Source organism: Anthonomus grandis, chromosome 6, assembly GCF_022605725.1.
Source record: "Anthonomus grandis grandis chromosome 6, icAntGran1.3, whole genome shotgun sequence".
NCBI classification, from domain to species: Eukaryota; Metazoa; Arthropoda; class Insecta; order Coleoptera; family Curculionidae; genus Anthonomus; species Anthonomus grandis.
Genome location: NC_065551.1, coordinates 11,881,844 through 11,899,104, shown reverse-complemented (window position 1 = coordinate 11,899,104; position 17,261 = coordinate 11,881,844). Strand labels below are relative to the sequence as shown.

General features: G+C 33.0%; 1 protein-coding gene across 1 annotated transcript in view; it reads right to left on the bottom strand.

Moving 5' to 3' along the window:
* The window catches only part of LOC126738051 (serine/threonine-protein kinase Tor), a 97,379-nt gene that overhangs the window by 77,641 nt on the left and 2,477 nt on the right, over window positions 1-17,261 (bottom strand). Inside the window, exons 3-9 of the mRNA XM_050443220.1 lie at window positions 12,715-12,932; window positions 12,411-12,631; window positions 11,993-12,358; window positions 11,764-11,933; window positions 11,503-11,705; window positions 11,070-11,313; window positions 10,800-11,003 (exon numbers count right to left, since the gene is read on the bottom strand). Of these exons, the coding sequence (XP_050299177.1) occupies window positions 10,800-11,003; window positions 11,070-11,313; window positions 11,503-11,705; window positions 11,764-11,933; window positions 11,993-12,358; window positions 12,411-12,631; window positions 12,715-12,932 (1,626 nt within the window). The remainder of the gene's footprint in view (window positions 1-10,799; window positions 11,004-11,069; window positions 11,314-11,502; window positions 11,706-11,763; window positions 11,934-11,992; window positions 12,359-12,410; window positions 12,632-12,714; window positions 12,933-17,261) is intronic.

Here is a 17,261-nt window from a genome sequence, read left to right as displayed (position 1 = left end):
TGTAACTAATCAACAACAGAACCGTTATTATCACTTAACTATCCGAAGAAACGCAACTATGGCAATCCAAAGAGAGTTGCGTAGCAACAACAAAGTGACGCCGACTATAAAAAAAAAACAAAGTTCTTCAAATTGCCAGAAGAGCACACGGCTACCTGCAGAATTTTACAAGTCAGAAGAAAGTGCTATGTTCTGAGCTAGTATCATGTCTAACGGTTGCACAGAAGTAGTTTATATTCAAGACACAATAACTGATAATAGATACATCTGGGAGATGCTAGACCTTTACGTCAGACTATGGCGAGGAGCTGTTGGTGAGCCTTTCGTTTTTATGGATGATAACGCCCGACCCCACCGTACCACATTTGTAAATGAGTATCTGAGAACGGAAGGCATCAATCGTTTGGGCTGGCCCGCACTAACGTCGACATGAATCCCATAGAACATGCTTGGTACATGCTTTCCAGGGCAGTGATATTACTAAGACTAGATCTTGTTTATGTTGCTCGGGAATAATGTCATAATCTTCCTCAACAGCATATCTGCAATCTCATAGACAATATGGGCAGGCGTCTCCAAACTTGCATAAACCCTAGAGGTGGAGGTAAACCGTATTAAAAATTTTTTCAATACTTTTACTAAGAGAAACTATTAATATGTTAATTTTATTTTGTAGCTAAAGTAGCCCTATCTTTAAAAAAATTAAGTTTAATAAAGAGGCTAAATAATTAATGATTCTCTTGTTTTTTTGACAGGAATTCGTTAAAAGAAAACATTTTTGGAGCATTCCAGTACTCTTAAAAACCCTGGCTTTGAGCCAAGCAGAATTTATCGCTGATGCCAAGCCGGGTGAAATCGAATGTAGAAAAAAAGAATGTATCTAAAGAATATGTGTAGCAACAAAAACATATCAGATTGTTTATATTTAAAATAGATTCTTCTAATTTTTTACGCAGCAAATACTTTCATCACTTTATTGTAAAAATCTAAAATAAAGTTAAACTAAGTTTTTTTTCTAGTGAAAGCATAGCAAGATTATAGAGTATTTCCTTAGCCTCCATACTTCTTAAAAAACACTTAATTCTTTTTAAAGTTAAAAAATATCTTTCACACTCGCAAGTTTCTTTAAAATTCCAATAAAAGTTTATTTCATTCTTCTAGCACTTTATGTTATTTTAATTCCCTGCCTAAAAAATATTGAAATTAGATACCAAATGCATGACACTGCTCGTTGTTTTAACGACCACAGATCTAATATCGTGGCCGACGAACTTTGTGTGACGTCACATAGGTTTTCTTTTGATTCGACACCCTGTGGAAGTAAAGTTTAGCTACCACTAACATCGGCAACCTCCAGTCATTATTTGTACTCTGATTTGCGGAGGTACTCAAAATCACTTTCCAATAAATCTCCCTGCACGCGGACGCGGCTGCGAGTTTAGGCTTAGGTGGGAGGTTGATTATGTAGGTCATTCTTGATGTGACGGTGAGCTGTTTCTTTTTATTTTTAGTTTATTAAAAATTTTAAATATTTTTTTTTATATAAATATTTTTTTTAATATTTTTAATTTTAATTTATTAAAAAAAGTAAGGGGGTTAGGTTGGGTCGCCACTAATTTTAGTTTATTAATAGTACTTACTTTATTCATTCATAAAAACAATACATCTCAAACCAAATATATATTATACAATATACACAATGGAGCATAGCTCTGTGTGTGTATAAGGGTATCTAATTACTTTAATATATATATATATATATATATATATATTTTTAAATATAATAAATTTTAATAACCTATATACTACATATATTTTTTTACAAAATGTATCACTTTGATAATTATAATATAATACAAAGTGATATATTATCAATAAATATGTTTATATATTAAATACAATATTATTAACATACAATTGTTTAATTTATTGTTTATTTTTTTATAGGGAGCAATTTTTAAATTGCTCCTTATTACATCCTTCCACATTTACATTTACATACACATATACATTACCAAATATACTAAAGTTCATTTGGTAATGTATTAAAAGTCTATGGCACTGTATATAAAAGGCTTCTTTGACATTTTGTAAGTGTTGCATTTTGGTCTACTGCCATGTTTACCTGCCGTATTGAGAGTCCATGATTAATAAAGTTTTCATTAATTTTTGTTTTTGGGATAAACCTAACAATAGACTTAATATAAATCTGGTTTACGGTTAACACTTCTGCATCTAACTTAATATGTATTTTAGTTCTGTTGGTTCTAAGTTAGCCAATAAGATTCATAAGCCTAATAATGTTCGTGGTGTGATCCGGGAGCTACAAAGGGAATTTCCATCCATGTTTTTGTCCCCTGTCACCAAAAATGAAATTGTTAATGCTGTTGCAACTTTAAAAGCGAAATCTTCTCCAGATGATTTTGGTGTTTCCAACCGGTTTGTGAAATCAAATATAGAATTTTTGGTTGTGCCCTTGGTACATATTGTGAATTTGATATTTACCAGTGGCGCTTTTCCTACTATATTTAAAAGAGCGGTAATTGTTCCCTTGCATAAAGGTGGAGATAGGACAGAACCGGGTAATTACAGACCCATTGCACTTACTAGTCCTATCTGCAAAGTAATCGAGAAATATATAAAAAAACGGTTATGCAGTTTTTTAAAAGCTAATAGGGTCTTGTCAGAATCACAGTATGGATTCACCAAGGGTGTAGGTTCAGATGATGCTTTGAATGAAGTCTGCACTTTTATTACAGACTGTTTTAATAACCGTTAGAAGCCTCTGGCTGTCTTTTTAGACCTTACCAAGGCGTTTGACACTGTGGATCATCGCATCCTTCTAAATAAATTATATAATACCGATATTAGGGGAATTGTACTTGACCTATTTAAGTCATATCTTACAAACAGATCTCAAAAGGTAAATCTAAAATCAGTTTCAAGTTCTTATGTAAGTGTGGGTTGTGGTGTTCCACAGGGTACAGTGCTTGTCCCAATACTTCTCTTAATCTACATTAACGATTTTCCACATGTAGTTCCAGAAGTAAAAGTGGTTGAAAATATATTTCGCCGATGACACAGTTCTTTTATGTAAAGGGGATTGTTGGGATGAAGCTTTTTTAAAGGCTGAAAGTGCAATGTAGTGTTCAAACAGGGATGGATATTAACTCACTGACAGTAAATGTCAAAAAAACTAACTTTATGTGTTTTTCAATGAGTATAGTGGGATTACCAAGCAAGCATGTTCTTAGGATTCATACCCGAGATTGTAAAATGAATATTGACTGTACTTGTTCTGGCAGCATCAAATCAACAAACGAAATTAAATACTTAGGTGTTTATTTGGAAAATTATTTAAAATGACAGCATCATAGTGATTATATTCAAAACAAACTAAAAAAACTGATATATAAATTTCATGAGTTACGTAATATACTCAGTAAAAAAATAATAATAAATGTGTACAAAGCACACATCTTAGCATGCCTAAGCTATGGTGGTGCTGCCTACAATGAAACTTTAAAGAATATTAATATTGTACAGAAATATCTTTTAAAAGTTATTTTATTTAAATCCATACTGTTTCCCTCCAATCTTTTATTTGAACAATCTGGAATATTTACTGTTACTCAACTTTATATTAAAAATGTACTTAGATTCTCAATTTGTAGTAACCTTTTTGAAAATTTTATTTGTCATAATGTTAATACTAGAGCAAATACACATCAACATCTAATAATACCCATCCCCCATTTTAGTGTAACTCGAAAATGTCTAACATATATAGCTCCCAAATTATTAAATATGTTGCCGGAACAATTTAAAAACAAAACTGTAAAGAAGAAATTGTACTCATGGATTAAAGATAACATAAATTCCATCAAGCGCGCCATTAACTTCCATTAAATTATAACTAATCAGTATTTAGTCAATTTAATATTTCTGAATTTGATAATATTATTTAAGCAGGTATGTGTTACTATTATTAGTGTTAGGTTGAAGTTCATTATGAACTAATTGTTGATGAGCTTGATGTGCATACACACAGACACATTATGTCCATTGTATGCATCTTACATCTCATAGTAATTGTAAATTAATATGTAATTGATTGATTAAATAAATTGACAAAAAAAATAAAAAGAATCTTTAAATAATTGGATTGAAGAGTACATCTTATTTTTATTATGCATGATCTTTAGTAAGTATTTTTGAGTAATAATCAATGGTTCGAACACATATTGACAAGAAGCCCCCCATGCCCCAAGCCAAGATGCAATAGTTAAGTATAGACTCAACAGTAGCAGAATACACCATTTTTAGAGTTTTTAACTTCATAAACTTGCGCAACTGACAAAACTTGTAAATTAATTTCCTGATTTTGTTCGATGTATACTGAACATGTGCCTGCCATTTTAGGTTAGAGTCCAGTATCACTCCAAGGTACTTGTATTCATCAACAGAAATAATTTCAAGTTGGCACTGGCACTGGCATTCATACTGATGAACTTTTAACTGTGTGACTTGGGATGAATTAGTTTTGCCAGCTGAAAAGTTTAGGAAAACTAACTTTCTGGCATTCAGTGTTAAACAATGCTGATCAAACCAGGCTTTTATATGTTTAAGTGCAGTTTCGGCTTTTACTTTTGCTTCAAGCCTGTTAACAATTAGTGCTGTGTCATCAGCAAAATATACTAACTGTCTTTGCTCCTCTTTAATTATCTCAAATAACCCATTTACATAAATTGTAAATAGTACGGGGCCAAGCACCGTCCCCTGTGGCATACCATATTCAACCGACTTTATGTGTTCATTGAATTGTTGATTTTAACGCTTTGAGTTTTATTTCCTAGGTAAGACTGAAAAAGTTTCAGTACCATTCCATGTACACCAATTTGCTCCTTTAACTTGTCAAGAAGAATATGGTGTGTCACAGTGTGAAACGCTTTCCCTAGACCAAGAAAAGCTCCAATACATTTACTCCCCTGAACAAAACTTTGGTTTATATAATTTGTTAAACACGCAACCGCATCCTCAGTGGTAAATTTCTGTTTAAACCAAAATTGTTGCTCTGATATTATTTTATTTACATTTAGATATTCATTCAGTCTAAGTTTAATGCACTTTTCTATTACTTTTGAGAGGTTAGTTAGTACTATTGGTCGATAGTTATTTAAGGCCTCTTTGGTTCCTGACTTATGTATAGGAGTAATAATGCCATGTTTAAAAATTTGTGGAAAATAACCACATTTAAATATTAAATTTATTTTAGTAACTCGATGATATAGATGTAATATTTTTTTATGATTTCAACAGATATACCATCATTACCCGGAGCTGCCCTATTTTTTAGCGATTTTATCTGAAGTATAAGTTCATTATATTTCAGCGTCCAATCCTCTATATCACTTTACCAGGTAGTACGTCGTACGTTGCTATATCGCGCATAAAGTTTAAAGAATATTTTTCCCCCCATCCGTCCTCTATCATCCATTCAACATTCTATTCATTCGTCGTTTGTGCGTCTGGCGTGCATGTTGCTCTTGCTCCCGATACGACAGTGCAAGTGACCTATTATTAAAAACGGTAAGCTTTGCCCTTCAAACTTGATTTACCTATAACATTGTAGGTGGTGGTCTCGTTCAGGCTCACAAGGCAGCGTTGATCGGCACCCGCGCGGTCCAACACTTTTAGATTTTGAGGACCGTTCTCCGCGCGAAACGAAGTCAATAATCATTGATGCCGCTGCTGAGCCCGATGTGGTGGCGGGAACTTCACCGGAGCTGGGGCGCGAGTCGACTGCATCCAAGAATGCTTCGCCGGTTTTAGAAATTGATATGAAAGAAGATGAATTTTCGATTTTTTTGGGAGAGGATCCTAATATAAAAAATAAAAATAATTTTGAATTGCATAAAGTCCTATGTACACGGCGGAGTCATATAATGTCCCATGGCCTTGATAATAATCAAAAGTTAAAAAGTTCGGAGGGTTATCCCTTACCAAGTAATTGCCCGGAGATAAATGCCCCATTAATAAATCCGGAAGTAGTAGGAGTACTTTCAAACCCCCACATAAAAAGGGATGAGGCTCATTTAGGCATACAAAAACAATGTCGGCATAAGCGCTCTCGGGAAAAGCATAAATATTATTCTAGAGGATAAGGAAAATATTCCCAAAGAAATTAAAGAGCAATTATTAATTTCATTGAGAGATTCAGGCCGAATTTTTTCGGTATATTGTCATTCAATATTTCAACCATGAGAAAAAACCTTATCATGCCCAGTTTAAACAAGACAGTAAAAGATTTGGTATCAAATACTATTCCAGTACAATTTCTTTTTGGGAGTGATATAGGGAAAAAATTAAAGAGGCTAAATCAATCGAAAGAGCCAAAAAAGATCTGAAACCCGAACCAATGACAACTCAGCCCTCTACTAGTACTAACTATTCATACAGGCGACCGCATATTGAAGCTAGTACTAGACCAAACTTCAAAATTAACCAAATTCCTTTAAACAGGAAAAGGCCGGTTCGCCGAGGGGAGGTGAAACCACAAAGGGGCCACTACCCCAAAAAAGAGCAGTTCCAGAAGCGGAGGCATTATTGGTAAGTCAATATGCAGGAAGACTGAAATAATTTTTGTCAAAATGGAAGGAGCTAACTACAAACGCACAAATTCTATCCTATATAGGTGGCTATAGAATTCCGTTTGATAGTAAGCCCTTTCAAATTAAAGTTTCAGAACTTTTCCCCTGAAGAGAACAAATTAATAAACGCTGCACTGGACGAACTTTTATCTATAAATGCAATAAAAATTTGCCAGCCAAGCGATGACCAATTTATTTCAAAAATATTTCTCAGAGACAAACCAAATGGTAAAAAGCGTCTAATCTTAAACCTAAAACAATTAAATTCCTTTATAAGTGCTCCCCACTTCAAAATGGAAGATTATAGGACTGCTTTGAGGCTCATGCAGAAAAACACGTTTTTGGCTAAAATAGATTTAAAAGACGCGTATTTCGCAATACCCATAGAAAAAACCAACAGAAAATATTTAAGATTTTATCACAATAACACCTTATACGAATTTACATGTTTACCATTTGGTTTGTCAACTGCACCCCACTGTTTCACCAAAATAATGAGACCCGTAGTGGAATATATGAGAAAAAATGGCGTTATCTGTGTTAATTTTTTAGACGATATTTTTATTTTGGGAAAAACAAAAGAATGCAAAAAAGCGTATTTTTTAGCCTCTCGCTTCTTCAATCTATGGGCTTTATTGTCAATTATGACAAGGGTTGTATTTTTCCATCAAAAATTTTAACATTTTTAGGTTTCGTTTTAGATTCCATAAAAATGACAATCGAGATTACGCAAGATAAAAAACAAAAAAATTTTACAAACCTTGCTCATTTTAAAACGAAAAACTAATGTAAAAATTAGGGACGTAGGTAAATTTATCGGCTCTCTAAGCTCTGCCTGCCCTGCATTAAAATATGGCTGGGTTTACACCAAAGCATTGGAGAGAGATAAATGCTTAGCTTTAAATAAAAATAATGGATCATATGATGCATGGATGCAATTATCACCTTTGTCAAAAATAGACCTATTATGGTGGGAGAAAAATATTTTAAGTGCATACAATGAAATAAAACAAGATACTTTCTGTTTAGAAATATTTAGTGACACTAGTCTTACAGGGTGCGGGGCTTATGCAGAGGCAAAAACAGCAAACGGCTGGTGGTCTGAAGATGATAAAAAATTTCATATTAACGTCTTAGAATTAAAAGCAGTATACTATGCTTTAAAATGCTTAGCTAAACGTTCAACATACAAATCTAGCAAAAATTACTAAAATAATCTGGCAATGGTGCGAAGAACGAAATATCTGGCTTTTCGCTTCTTACATTCCTTCTAAAAATAATGAAATAGCCGACAAACAATCTAGATTAACTGCTCCCGAAACTGAGTGGTGTCTTTCCAAAACTGCTTTTAGTAAAATTCTACAAAAATTTGGAAAGCCAAATATTGATTTATTCGCATCAAAAGCCAACACAAAATGTGAAACATATATTTCGTGGAAACAAGATCCAGACGTTTTATCAACAGATGCATTTATTATTTGCTGGAAAGATTTGTATTTTTTCACTTTCCCTCCTTTTTCAATGATAACTCGAACCATTCAAAAAATAATCACTGATAAGGCTGAGGGAATCTTGGTGGTGCCATTGTGGCCTTCACAACCCTGGTTCCCAAAATTCACATTAATGAAAATCGAAGAAATAATTTTTTCGCCTTACATTAATTTACTTTCCTCACCTTTTAGAGTACACAATCCTCTAGCAAAGACACTTTCCCTGGTGGCGGCCAAATTATCAGGCAAGCTCTACTCATAAAGGGATACCCACAATGCTCCATTGATACAGCATTAGCTTCAATTTCGTCGTCAACAATGAAGCAGTATGAGGGAACATACAAGCTTTGGTGGCAATACTGCCAGACAACAGATGTACACATGTATAAAGCGGAAGTAAGTCATATTATAAATCTCATTTCTTCAAAGTTTATTTGATGCGAAAAATTACCAGTTTGGTACATTTAATTCGCATAGGTCTGCGCTCTCACTTATATTAGACGAAAATATACAAAAGGATTCTCGTATATCCAGATATATGAAAGGCATATCAAAATTAAGACCTTCAAGACCCAAATACAATTGTACTTGGGACCCACAACAAGTGATAAACTTTTTAGGAAAGTGGGACAATTCCAAAATCAGCCCTCAGCATCTATCTTATAAAGTAGCAACTTTACTAACGCTTATTACGGGACAACGAATCCAAACTATTTCTCTAATTAGAACCTCTAATTTACGAGAAAGTTCTTCGGGTATACAAATATTAACGGATCAAATAAAGACGTCTAACATTAATAAGCTACAGCCATGTCTTCAAATACCGTTTTTCCTAGAAAAACCTTCTATTTGCCCAGCTACAGCCATAAAAAACTATTTGGAAATCACTCGGGAAAAAAGATCTGCATCTGATGATGGTTTATTTATTACTCTTAAAAGTCCCCATAAACCAGCGACAAAGCAAACAGTAAGCAGATGGGTTAAAAATACACTAAAATTAGCAGGTATTGATACAGATATTTTTAAACCTCATTCTGTCCGCCATGCGTCAACTTCGGCGGCACTAAAAAGTGGAGTTCCCATGGAATCTATAATGCAGGCTGCTGGTTGGACTAGAGAAACGACATTTACAAGATTTTATCAGAGAAAAACAGTTAAAAATACAACTTTCGCTGAACAAATCTTTTCATTAGAATTATAAATTTGTGTTGTTTTCATTTTTAATGCACTTTATAATTTCATTTTTAACCTGATTTATCAACATCAGGTATATCAATATGTATTTTTACTTTCTAAGCATAATAACGTTATTTTCTCGAGTTTGTTAAACACTATGGAGAAAATCTTTTTTAGTTTTGTATTAAGTTAATGTTAATATAAAAAATTAACAAATTATGTGTCTATAACTTATTACTCAATTACAATCGTCACTACTTTGAACATCTACCTGGTAAAGTGATATAGAGGATTGGACGCTGAAATATATTCAACGATCAAATGGACTTACCTGTGAAATTCGATCGTAATTATATGAAGCATCCAATCCAAAGATATCACTCCCACCCTAACCCAAAATTAATCAACATATTATTGTTATAATAATATACTCACCCAAACGATTGTAATTGATAAAATCACTTTGAACAGAATAAATAGAATGTTGGATGGATGATAGAGGACGGATGGGGGGAAAAATATTCTTTAAAATTTGTGCGCGATATAGCAACGTACGACGTACTACCTGGTAAAGTGATATCTTCGGATTGGACGCTTCATATAATTACGATCGAATTTCACAGGTAAGTTCATTTGATCGTTAAATTTTTGTTCATAACTTTTAGGTACATAGATTTTTCCATACAGTTTTTGTCTGTTTTAAATTTAATTTCTTTTGTATTTCTTATTTCTTTGGCCATATTTTTACCTACATTACTAAAATAATAATTAAAAGCATCTGCCACCTCTCTATAATTCTGCCCTCGTTATCAATCACCTTGAAGCTGTTTTGAAGGTTTTTTCTTTTCATTTTCCATGTTTGTCTTGATAATTCAATTTTTCCAAAATAATAATTATTTTTTGTTAGTTTTCTTAGGTTACTAAGCCGAAGTTTTTCAATGCTTCCTCTGTATTTTGAATTTTGACTATTATAAGCATATCCCCACACTGTAATGCAATATCTCAAAATAAATTTGATGTGTTCTAAAATAAGATTAATTATTTGACTATAAATATTAATTTCACTAGAAATTGACTGGTCTACAGATGATCAAGTAAAAGTTACAAAAAAAATCTACTTTTTTTCATAATTAATCCAATTACATGTTTTGCCAAAACCCTCATTCACTCTGGTATATACTTCAAGTCCAAGAATCACATATACATAATAACACAATATCCTGTTATTTTTGACAGTAACCAAACTCAGAACGCTATATATTGTAAGTGTCGATAATAAAAATGTTGGTTCCCAAATATTAAAATAGCTCTCACTTCTGAAACTTCAATGGAATTTTAATAAGAAGTTTTAAACCTCTACAATGGCAAGAATGAAGGGCTGTTTAAAAAATAGCAAAACTATTATTATATTATCAAATTTAATAACGATGAGCACGTCAATGCTAAGCTAATCTCTATTAATTTAAATAAAGTAAAGACTTACTCAGTAATTTTCGTAATACATCGGCGAGAGCGTTGGAAACTGTTTCGCTATTATTTTCATCGGGGGCTTTTATGGCGTTACGTAACAGACGACTGCTAGTCTTTACAGCTTCTAATCTTATCTCTGTCACATCATGTACCAAATAGTATTTGGCGCAACGTTCGACGAATGGCAAAAGCCTTTGGCCCTGAAAGTCGAATGTACCTAAAACAAGAAATGTATGTATATCACAAAAGAGAAAAAATAAGATAAATAATTTCAGCCTCTTACCTAACGTGTGTAATGCTAAAATAATTAGTTGAGTATTATGAGTGTCCATGCTCAAGTGTACCGTTGGTGCTTTTTCGGCATTTTCATCTTTAGGCTGTCCTGGATGAGTTAAAGGAGTGTTCAGAAGAATATGGGATAAAATTTTGAGAAGACCGACACTTATTTTCTCCTTATGTATGGGCACTTTTTTTGCAAGTTCTCTTAAGCAAACTGTAAGTGATTGACTAAGACCTGTGGTTAACATCTAAAAGTAAATAACACAATACAATTTAATCAAAATGAAACATAATTAAAGAGTTAAAGGGGAAACAAACAATAAATGATAAGACTGATTTTTGTTTAGTTGAAAATTAATTTTCCTATTCAAATTTTGCAATTAGTTTTCTTTAATTTATACCACATCCCAGAAAAATAATTAATGTTTCTATAGTACCTGCTCCAAAATAATAGGAATTTCCATTTTTTCATGTCGTTTCAAAGCTAAAGCCAAGTATGTAATGCATTTAAAAACACTACAATCTATGGCGTTTCTGCGTTTACTCGTAGAATCGGTTCTTGGCAGAGCCGCTTTAATGAACTCCATAATTTTATCGATATAGGGTTCAATTTCTTCCTCAACTGCTACAGCTATCAAACCTGATTGGAAAAAAATATTGATACAAATATTATTTGTTTCGAGTCTCGTTTTTGTTACCTATAGTGATAAAGGCATTATTTCTGTCTTTTTCTCTACCCTTTAAAATATTCAAAAGGTAGTTCATTGTAGATTTCAGTTGATTTTGTACAAATTTTTCTTTGTTAAAGGCTGCGAGCCTGGGCAAAATATTTAGTAAAGTTTGTTGGATGAAATTTGCTCTTAATGATCTAAAAAAATTAATTAAATTAGGTAAGTCGCTCAATTTAATTGCTGTAACATGTCATACCTTTGGGCTATAACATCATAACAAATATATTCGAACTTCTCCTCAACCAACTGATGGCAAATCACTGACTCTATTATTACAGGCTTAACAGGATCAAGTGCTGATATAATCATATTATTTGATTTCTTCTTTGCATGTATCGGATACATAAAGGGTGGTCTATTGAAACTAAACTGGTCTATATCAGAAATGGGTTTGGGATCAGTATTTTCTTGCAAAGCAACATATTTACGCTCCCACTGAGCATTTGAGCAGCGTAATAATTCATTAAGGATGAGAAGACAACCATGAACTTTATCTTCCCTTAGCCGATCTCCTCTTTCGACTTGCAGAAGTCGTCCTGAATTATCATAACATTGTTTATACCTGAAAATTTTTACTTATGAATTGTTATAAAAAATAATTAATTTTTTCTTACCAAGAATGCGAGCCTCTTTGATTGTCTTTGGCATTTTCTCTTTGAGCAGTTACCACTAAAGCTGCCCTTAAAGCTTCAGTAGCAGCTTCCCTTATAACTTGCTTTGGGTCTTGAATCGCATAGAATATTGACTCGAAAAACTGAGATATTTGTTGGTAGAAGTAAGTAGGAAGTGCAGTAGCAAGTTCTTTGAGAACTAATACTGCCGCGTGACGTTTTGACTAAAAATAAAATATTTGAAAATATTGAAATTAATTTGAATGAAAATTAGTATATATTTTAATATAATAAGAATATTACTTACTTCAACTCTGTCTTCAGTAAGCCACTCTATAGCTGTTTTAACCTCAAAAACCACATATTCAAACGCTTTTGAACCATATACTAAGGCTAGACTGGCCATAGTTTTAGCTACCAATTCCATAACACCTACATCATTAGAAGTTAATAGATTTCTGAGATAGTATGCAAATCTACTAATTCTGGGAGTCATGTTGACAACATCAGCTCCAATAAGGCATACTAAAACCATAAGGCAAATTGATTTAAACTGGGTACAATAGAAAGAAAGAAAGAAAATGTGCTATATTACGTAAGACAACAAAATCTTGTGTACAAGCATCCTAAAAACTAAAAAATTCCAAATTCAATTTAAATTTTAAATTTCAAACAAACATAACATCTAAAATACTTTACCATAAAATTTACACACATTACCAAAATTAATCATAACAAAACAGATTGAGAAAAAAAAAGCATCTTTTTGATAAATTTCATTAAAAAATAAGTAAAGCTCAGACAGAATTTAGAGGAAGTAAATTAAATTATTTAATAGGAAACAAAACTAAAACACTAAAATGATGTCAGAGCACAGGTTAAAAGGTATCATTAAAAAAATCGTCAAGGTTATAATATGCCCTGGATAATAAAAGTGATTTTAATTCCTTTTTGAATTTCTTAACTTCTAAAATTTGTCTGATACATAGAGGAACATGGTTGTTAATTTTTTTTGCTAAGGTATATAAGTGAGTTCTTGGTGAGGGAGGATGTAGGGATTGGTAAGGGAAAATCGTTAACCTGGCGAGTCATATGACCAGTGTTAGAGGAAGGTTTAGGACATTTATGAATAAGAGTAGCTGTTTCTAAGATAAAAAGAGAAAAAAGAGTTAGGATTTTTTGAGATATAAAGAGAGGTTTACAAGAATCTCTTAACCCAGCGGAACATAGGTATCTAACTGCCTTTTTTTGAATCACAAAAATTATGTTTAATAATCCCTTGTTGCTTAAACCCCAAAAAGGCAAGCCATAACGAAGATGGGACTCAATAAGAGAAAAGTACACTGAACGTGCAACTACCCCTCCCAGCTCATGCCCCGCCATTCTTACTGCAAAGCATCCAGAGGATAATTTTGATGCAAGATTTAGGATATGATCTTCGAAGCGAAGGCGACCATCAATGGTAATACCAAGGAACTTACAGCTTTCTTTGTTTTGCAAGGGGAAGTTGTCACTAAACATAAGGCCCTGAACGTCACACTTAAATCCCATGATAAAGGTTTTGCCCACATTAAATACAAGCCTGTTTGCAGCACACCACTCTGATAAAATCTTAAGATCCTCAAAAACCTGGGCTCTAACATTATCAGAATCTCTATGATTCCATAAAATGGTGGTATTATCAGCAAACTGAACCACTTTGCCTTGCAGTTTTAATGAACCCAAATCATTTACATAGAGCAAAAATAATAGTGGTCCTAACACTGAACCCTGAGGTACTCCAGTTTTAAATGATCTGGAATCGGATAAACATCCAGATACTGTAACTCTTTGGGTACGATTAGACAGATAGGATTCCAGCCATTGCAATGCCACACCTCTACAGCCATAATTATTGAGCTTAGACAGCAGTATTCCATGATCTACACAATCAAATGCCTTGGATAAATCGCAAAACACTGCCGCCGCGGACTCTCCAGAATTTAAGGACACATAGACACTCTCCAAAAAGCCGAAAACAGCGTCATGAGTCCCTTTTCCCGTTTGAAATCCAAACTGATTTGCAGATAAAATGCAATTATGTTGCAAAAAAGATAAAATTCTGATTTTTGCAAGTTTTTCAACTATCTTGGAGAGGGTAGATAATATAGAAATTGGACGGAAATTACAAGGCTCACTCAAATCTCCACCCTTATAAAGAGGGATAACCACTGCCTCCTTTAAACATGCTGGAAAGATGCCATTATGAAAGGAATTGTTTATGGCAGAAGCTAAGGCATTCATTTGCTGAGTCAGGCAAAAGGAGTAGTAATTTTGATGATATTACATCAGCTCCAGCTGATTTATGGTTTTTTAAGCTTTTAATTGCATCTTTAACGTCAGTAAGGCTAACTGGATAAAAGAAAAAAGAATTTTGAACTGACACTTGTTGAATATAATGCAAAGGATCAATATTAGTATTCACATCCTTGAGCAATAAATGAGGAATATTACGGTAATAATCATTTAAACTATTTGGTCTTACTTCTGGTTCTGAAACTTTCTTGTGAGAATGCCTGAAGTCATTTATAATTGACCAACATTCTCTCTGTCTATTTGAGGACATATTCAAGAGGTCACTATATTTAACCTTTGCTGCTTTTATCATCTTTCTGTATAGACTACGATATTTCTGATGATAAAGAATAATGTTTGCATTAAAAGAATGGCTTCATGGTCAGAAATACCAGATGAGGGTACTCTACATGACACATCATTTAAATTTGTACACAAATAATCAATAGTAGTTGCAGATGAGGATGTTATACGTGTGGGTGAAAGAACATGCATCTTCAAGTCATAAGATTCCAATATACTTAAAAGGGATGTATGATATGTATGCAATATGATTTGTATCATTTAATGCCAATAGAGGATTCCTCTTTTTATAGCAAATTCTATAAAAAGTATGTTACTATTTAGCAGGCCAAAAACTTTAATATAAAGCCATATTAGCTATCAAATAAAAAGAATTTCCCTTACCCTATACTGACTCAATTTAGACTTACCCATAGCATATTCAAATCAAAAAATATATATACATGAAGGGTAATTTTTTACTACCTTTTTTATATTATAGCAGAAATCATGTTGTGCATTGCCATGCAGTTATTACTGTTGTAACCTCTCATAACTGTACCGGTATTATAATATAGAAGATTAATTTTTTATGTTTTATTAGTGTAAGAATTAAATTATGTATCCTTGATGACCAGACATTTTTGGCAGTTCTAAGCCAGATAAAAAGCAATCAGTTGTAGAGAAGTAAGAGTGAGTATGAGGTGTGGTATACACAATGAGATGACTGAAATAGTTAGTTAGGTCACCTGCGATCCTTGCTGCGCGTCGTTCTTAAAATTAGGGGGAAATGTCAGGGAACATTTAAAGAATTGTAAATACTGACCGTATATGCCATATATATGGACATACAGGGTGTCACTTAAATGATGTTTAAAATTAGGGCGGTTATAGTACTCCTATAAGTATAGGGCGGAAAATGCATATTAAGTGAGTTAGGGGCACTGAAAAGGTGAATTTAAAAAACTTTTTTTTCTTTAAATTGTAGGCCTAATAAACAAGATAAGATTTCGAAAAAAATCCTCTAGGATAAATTTTGACCCTAAATCAAATGGTTATACTGAGAAGTTATTTGAAAAATCGGAAAGGGTATTTTTTTCAAGGTTAAGAGGTTGGTTCATGTTGGTAGTTTGCTCTGATGCTAACTGGTTAATCAACATAAACTCATAAAAGTTCTGCATACCCTGTGGAATATCCCTGGTGTTGTACGAATTTAATTGGAATACTCAATAATGCGTTGCCGTAGTGGCTCTTCAGTATTAATTGGTGCTGAGTAAACCAAAGTTTTCAAGTGGCCTCAGAAATGGAAATCTAGTAGGTTGAGATCTGGTGATCTTGCTGGCCAAGTTTGTGGCATGTCAAATCCAATGCCTCTCAAAAACATGGTTCAATGATTCAATGAAAAATACATTAAGGATTGACCGTTAAGCACTAAGTAGAACTAACAAATACAAAGCAGAAATACAATATAAATGTGAAAAACACAATACTCCTAAAACGCCATAGTGGAGTGAAGAAATTCCTCAAATGAGTAAAAAGAGTTGAGAAATTGAGAGATCTTAATTGAGAAATCTTTAATGTTATTTTTGAACATTTAAAGTTGCAGAACCCTTACAGAGGCTGGCAGAACATTAAAAAATTTCACTTCATAGTGCGAAACCCCAGTTTTTGATCTGGAGAGTCGATGGAAAGGTGGAATTAAGAGTCATTATTTCTGGTAAAGTGCTGATGGGTATCAGCATATTTCGCATAGTCAGTCACATATAATAGGCACACTAGAATAAACGCACAGGGTAGAGTGAGAATTTTCAATTTCCTGAAGTACAAGTGTTAAATATCTAGAATATTATTATACTTTTATGATCTCTGTATTTGATTATTAAATATTCAAATTATGTGAATATATTAGGCTTTGAGCTACGCGTAACAGATGGTGCTAATAGTGTTATAATTTAATATTTGGGACTGTAAGTTTTCATGCTTTTACGCTTCTGTACTGTAGTAGCTCCCTCATTACTGCTATTTAAGCAGAATACTTTTGTTATATGATCAATGTGATCTTTTATTTATTTCTGTAATCACCATCAAATGTTCCTAATATATGTACTTTAGTTTAATTGCTAACAAGGAGTTTCAATTAGTCTAATATTTTAACAACAACACTCTCTATAGCCCAAACAAGCAATCAGAAATCAGTATGTCATTATAGAATGAAAATAGTTGAAATAAGCAATCCTG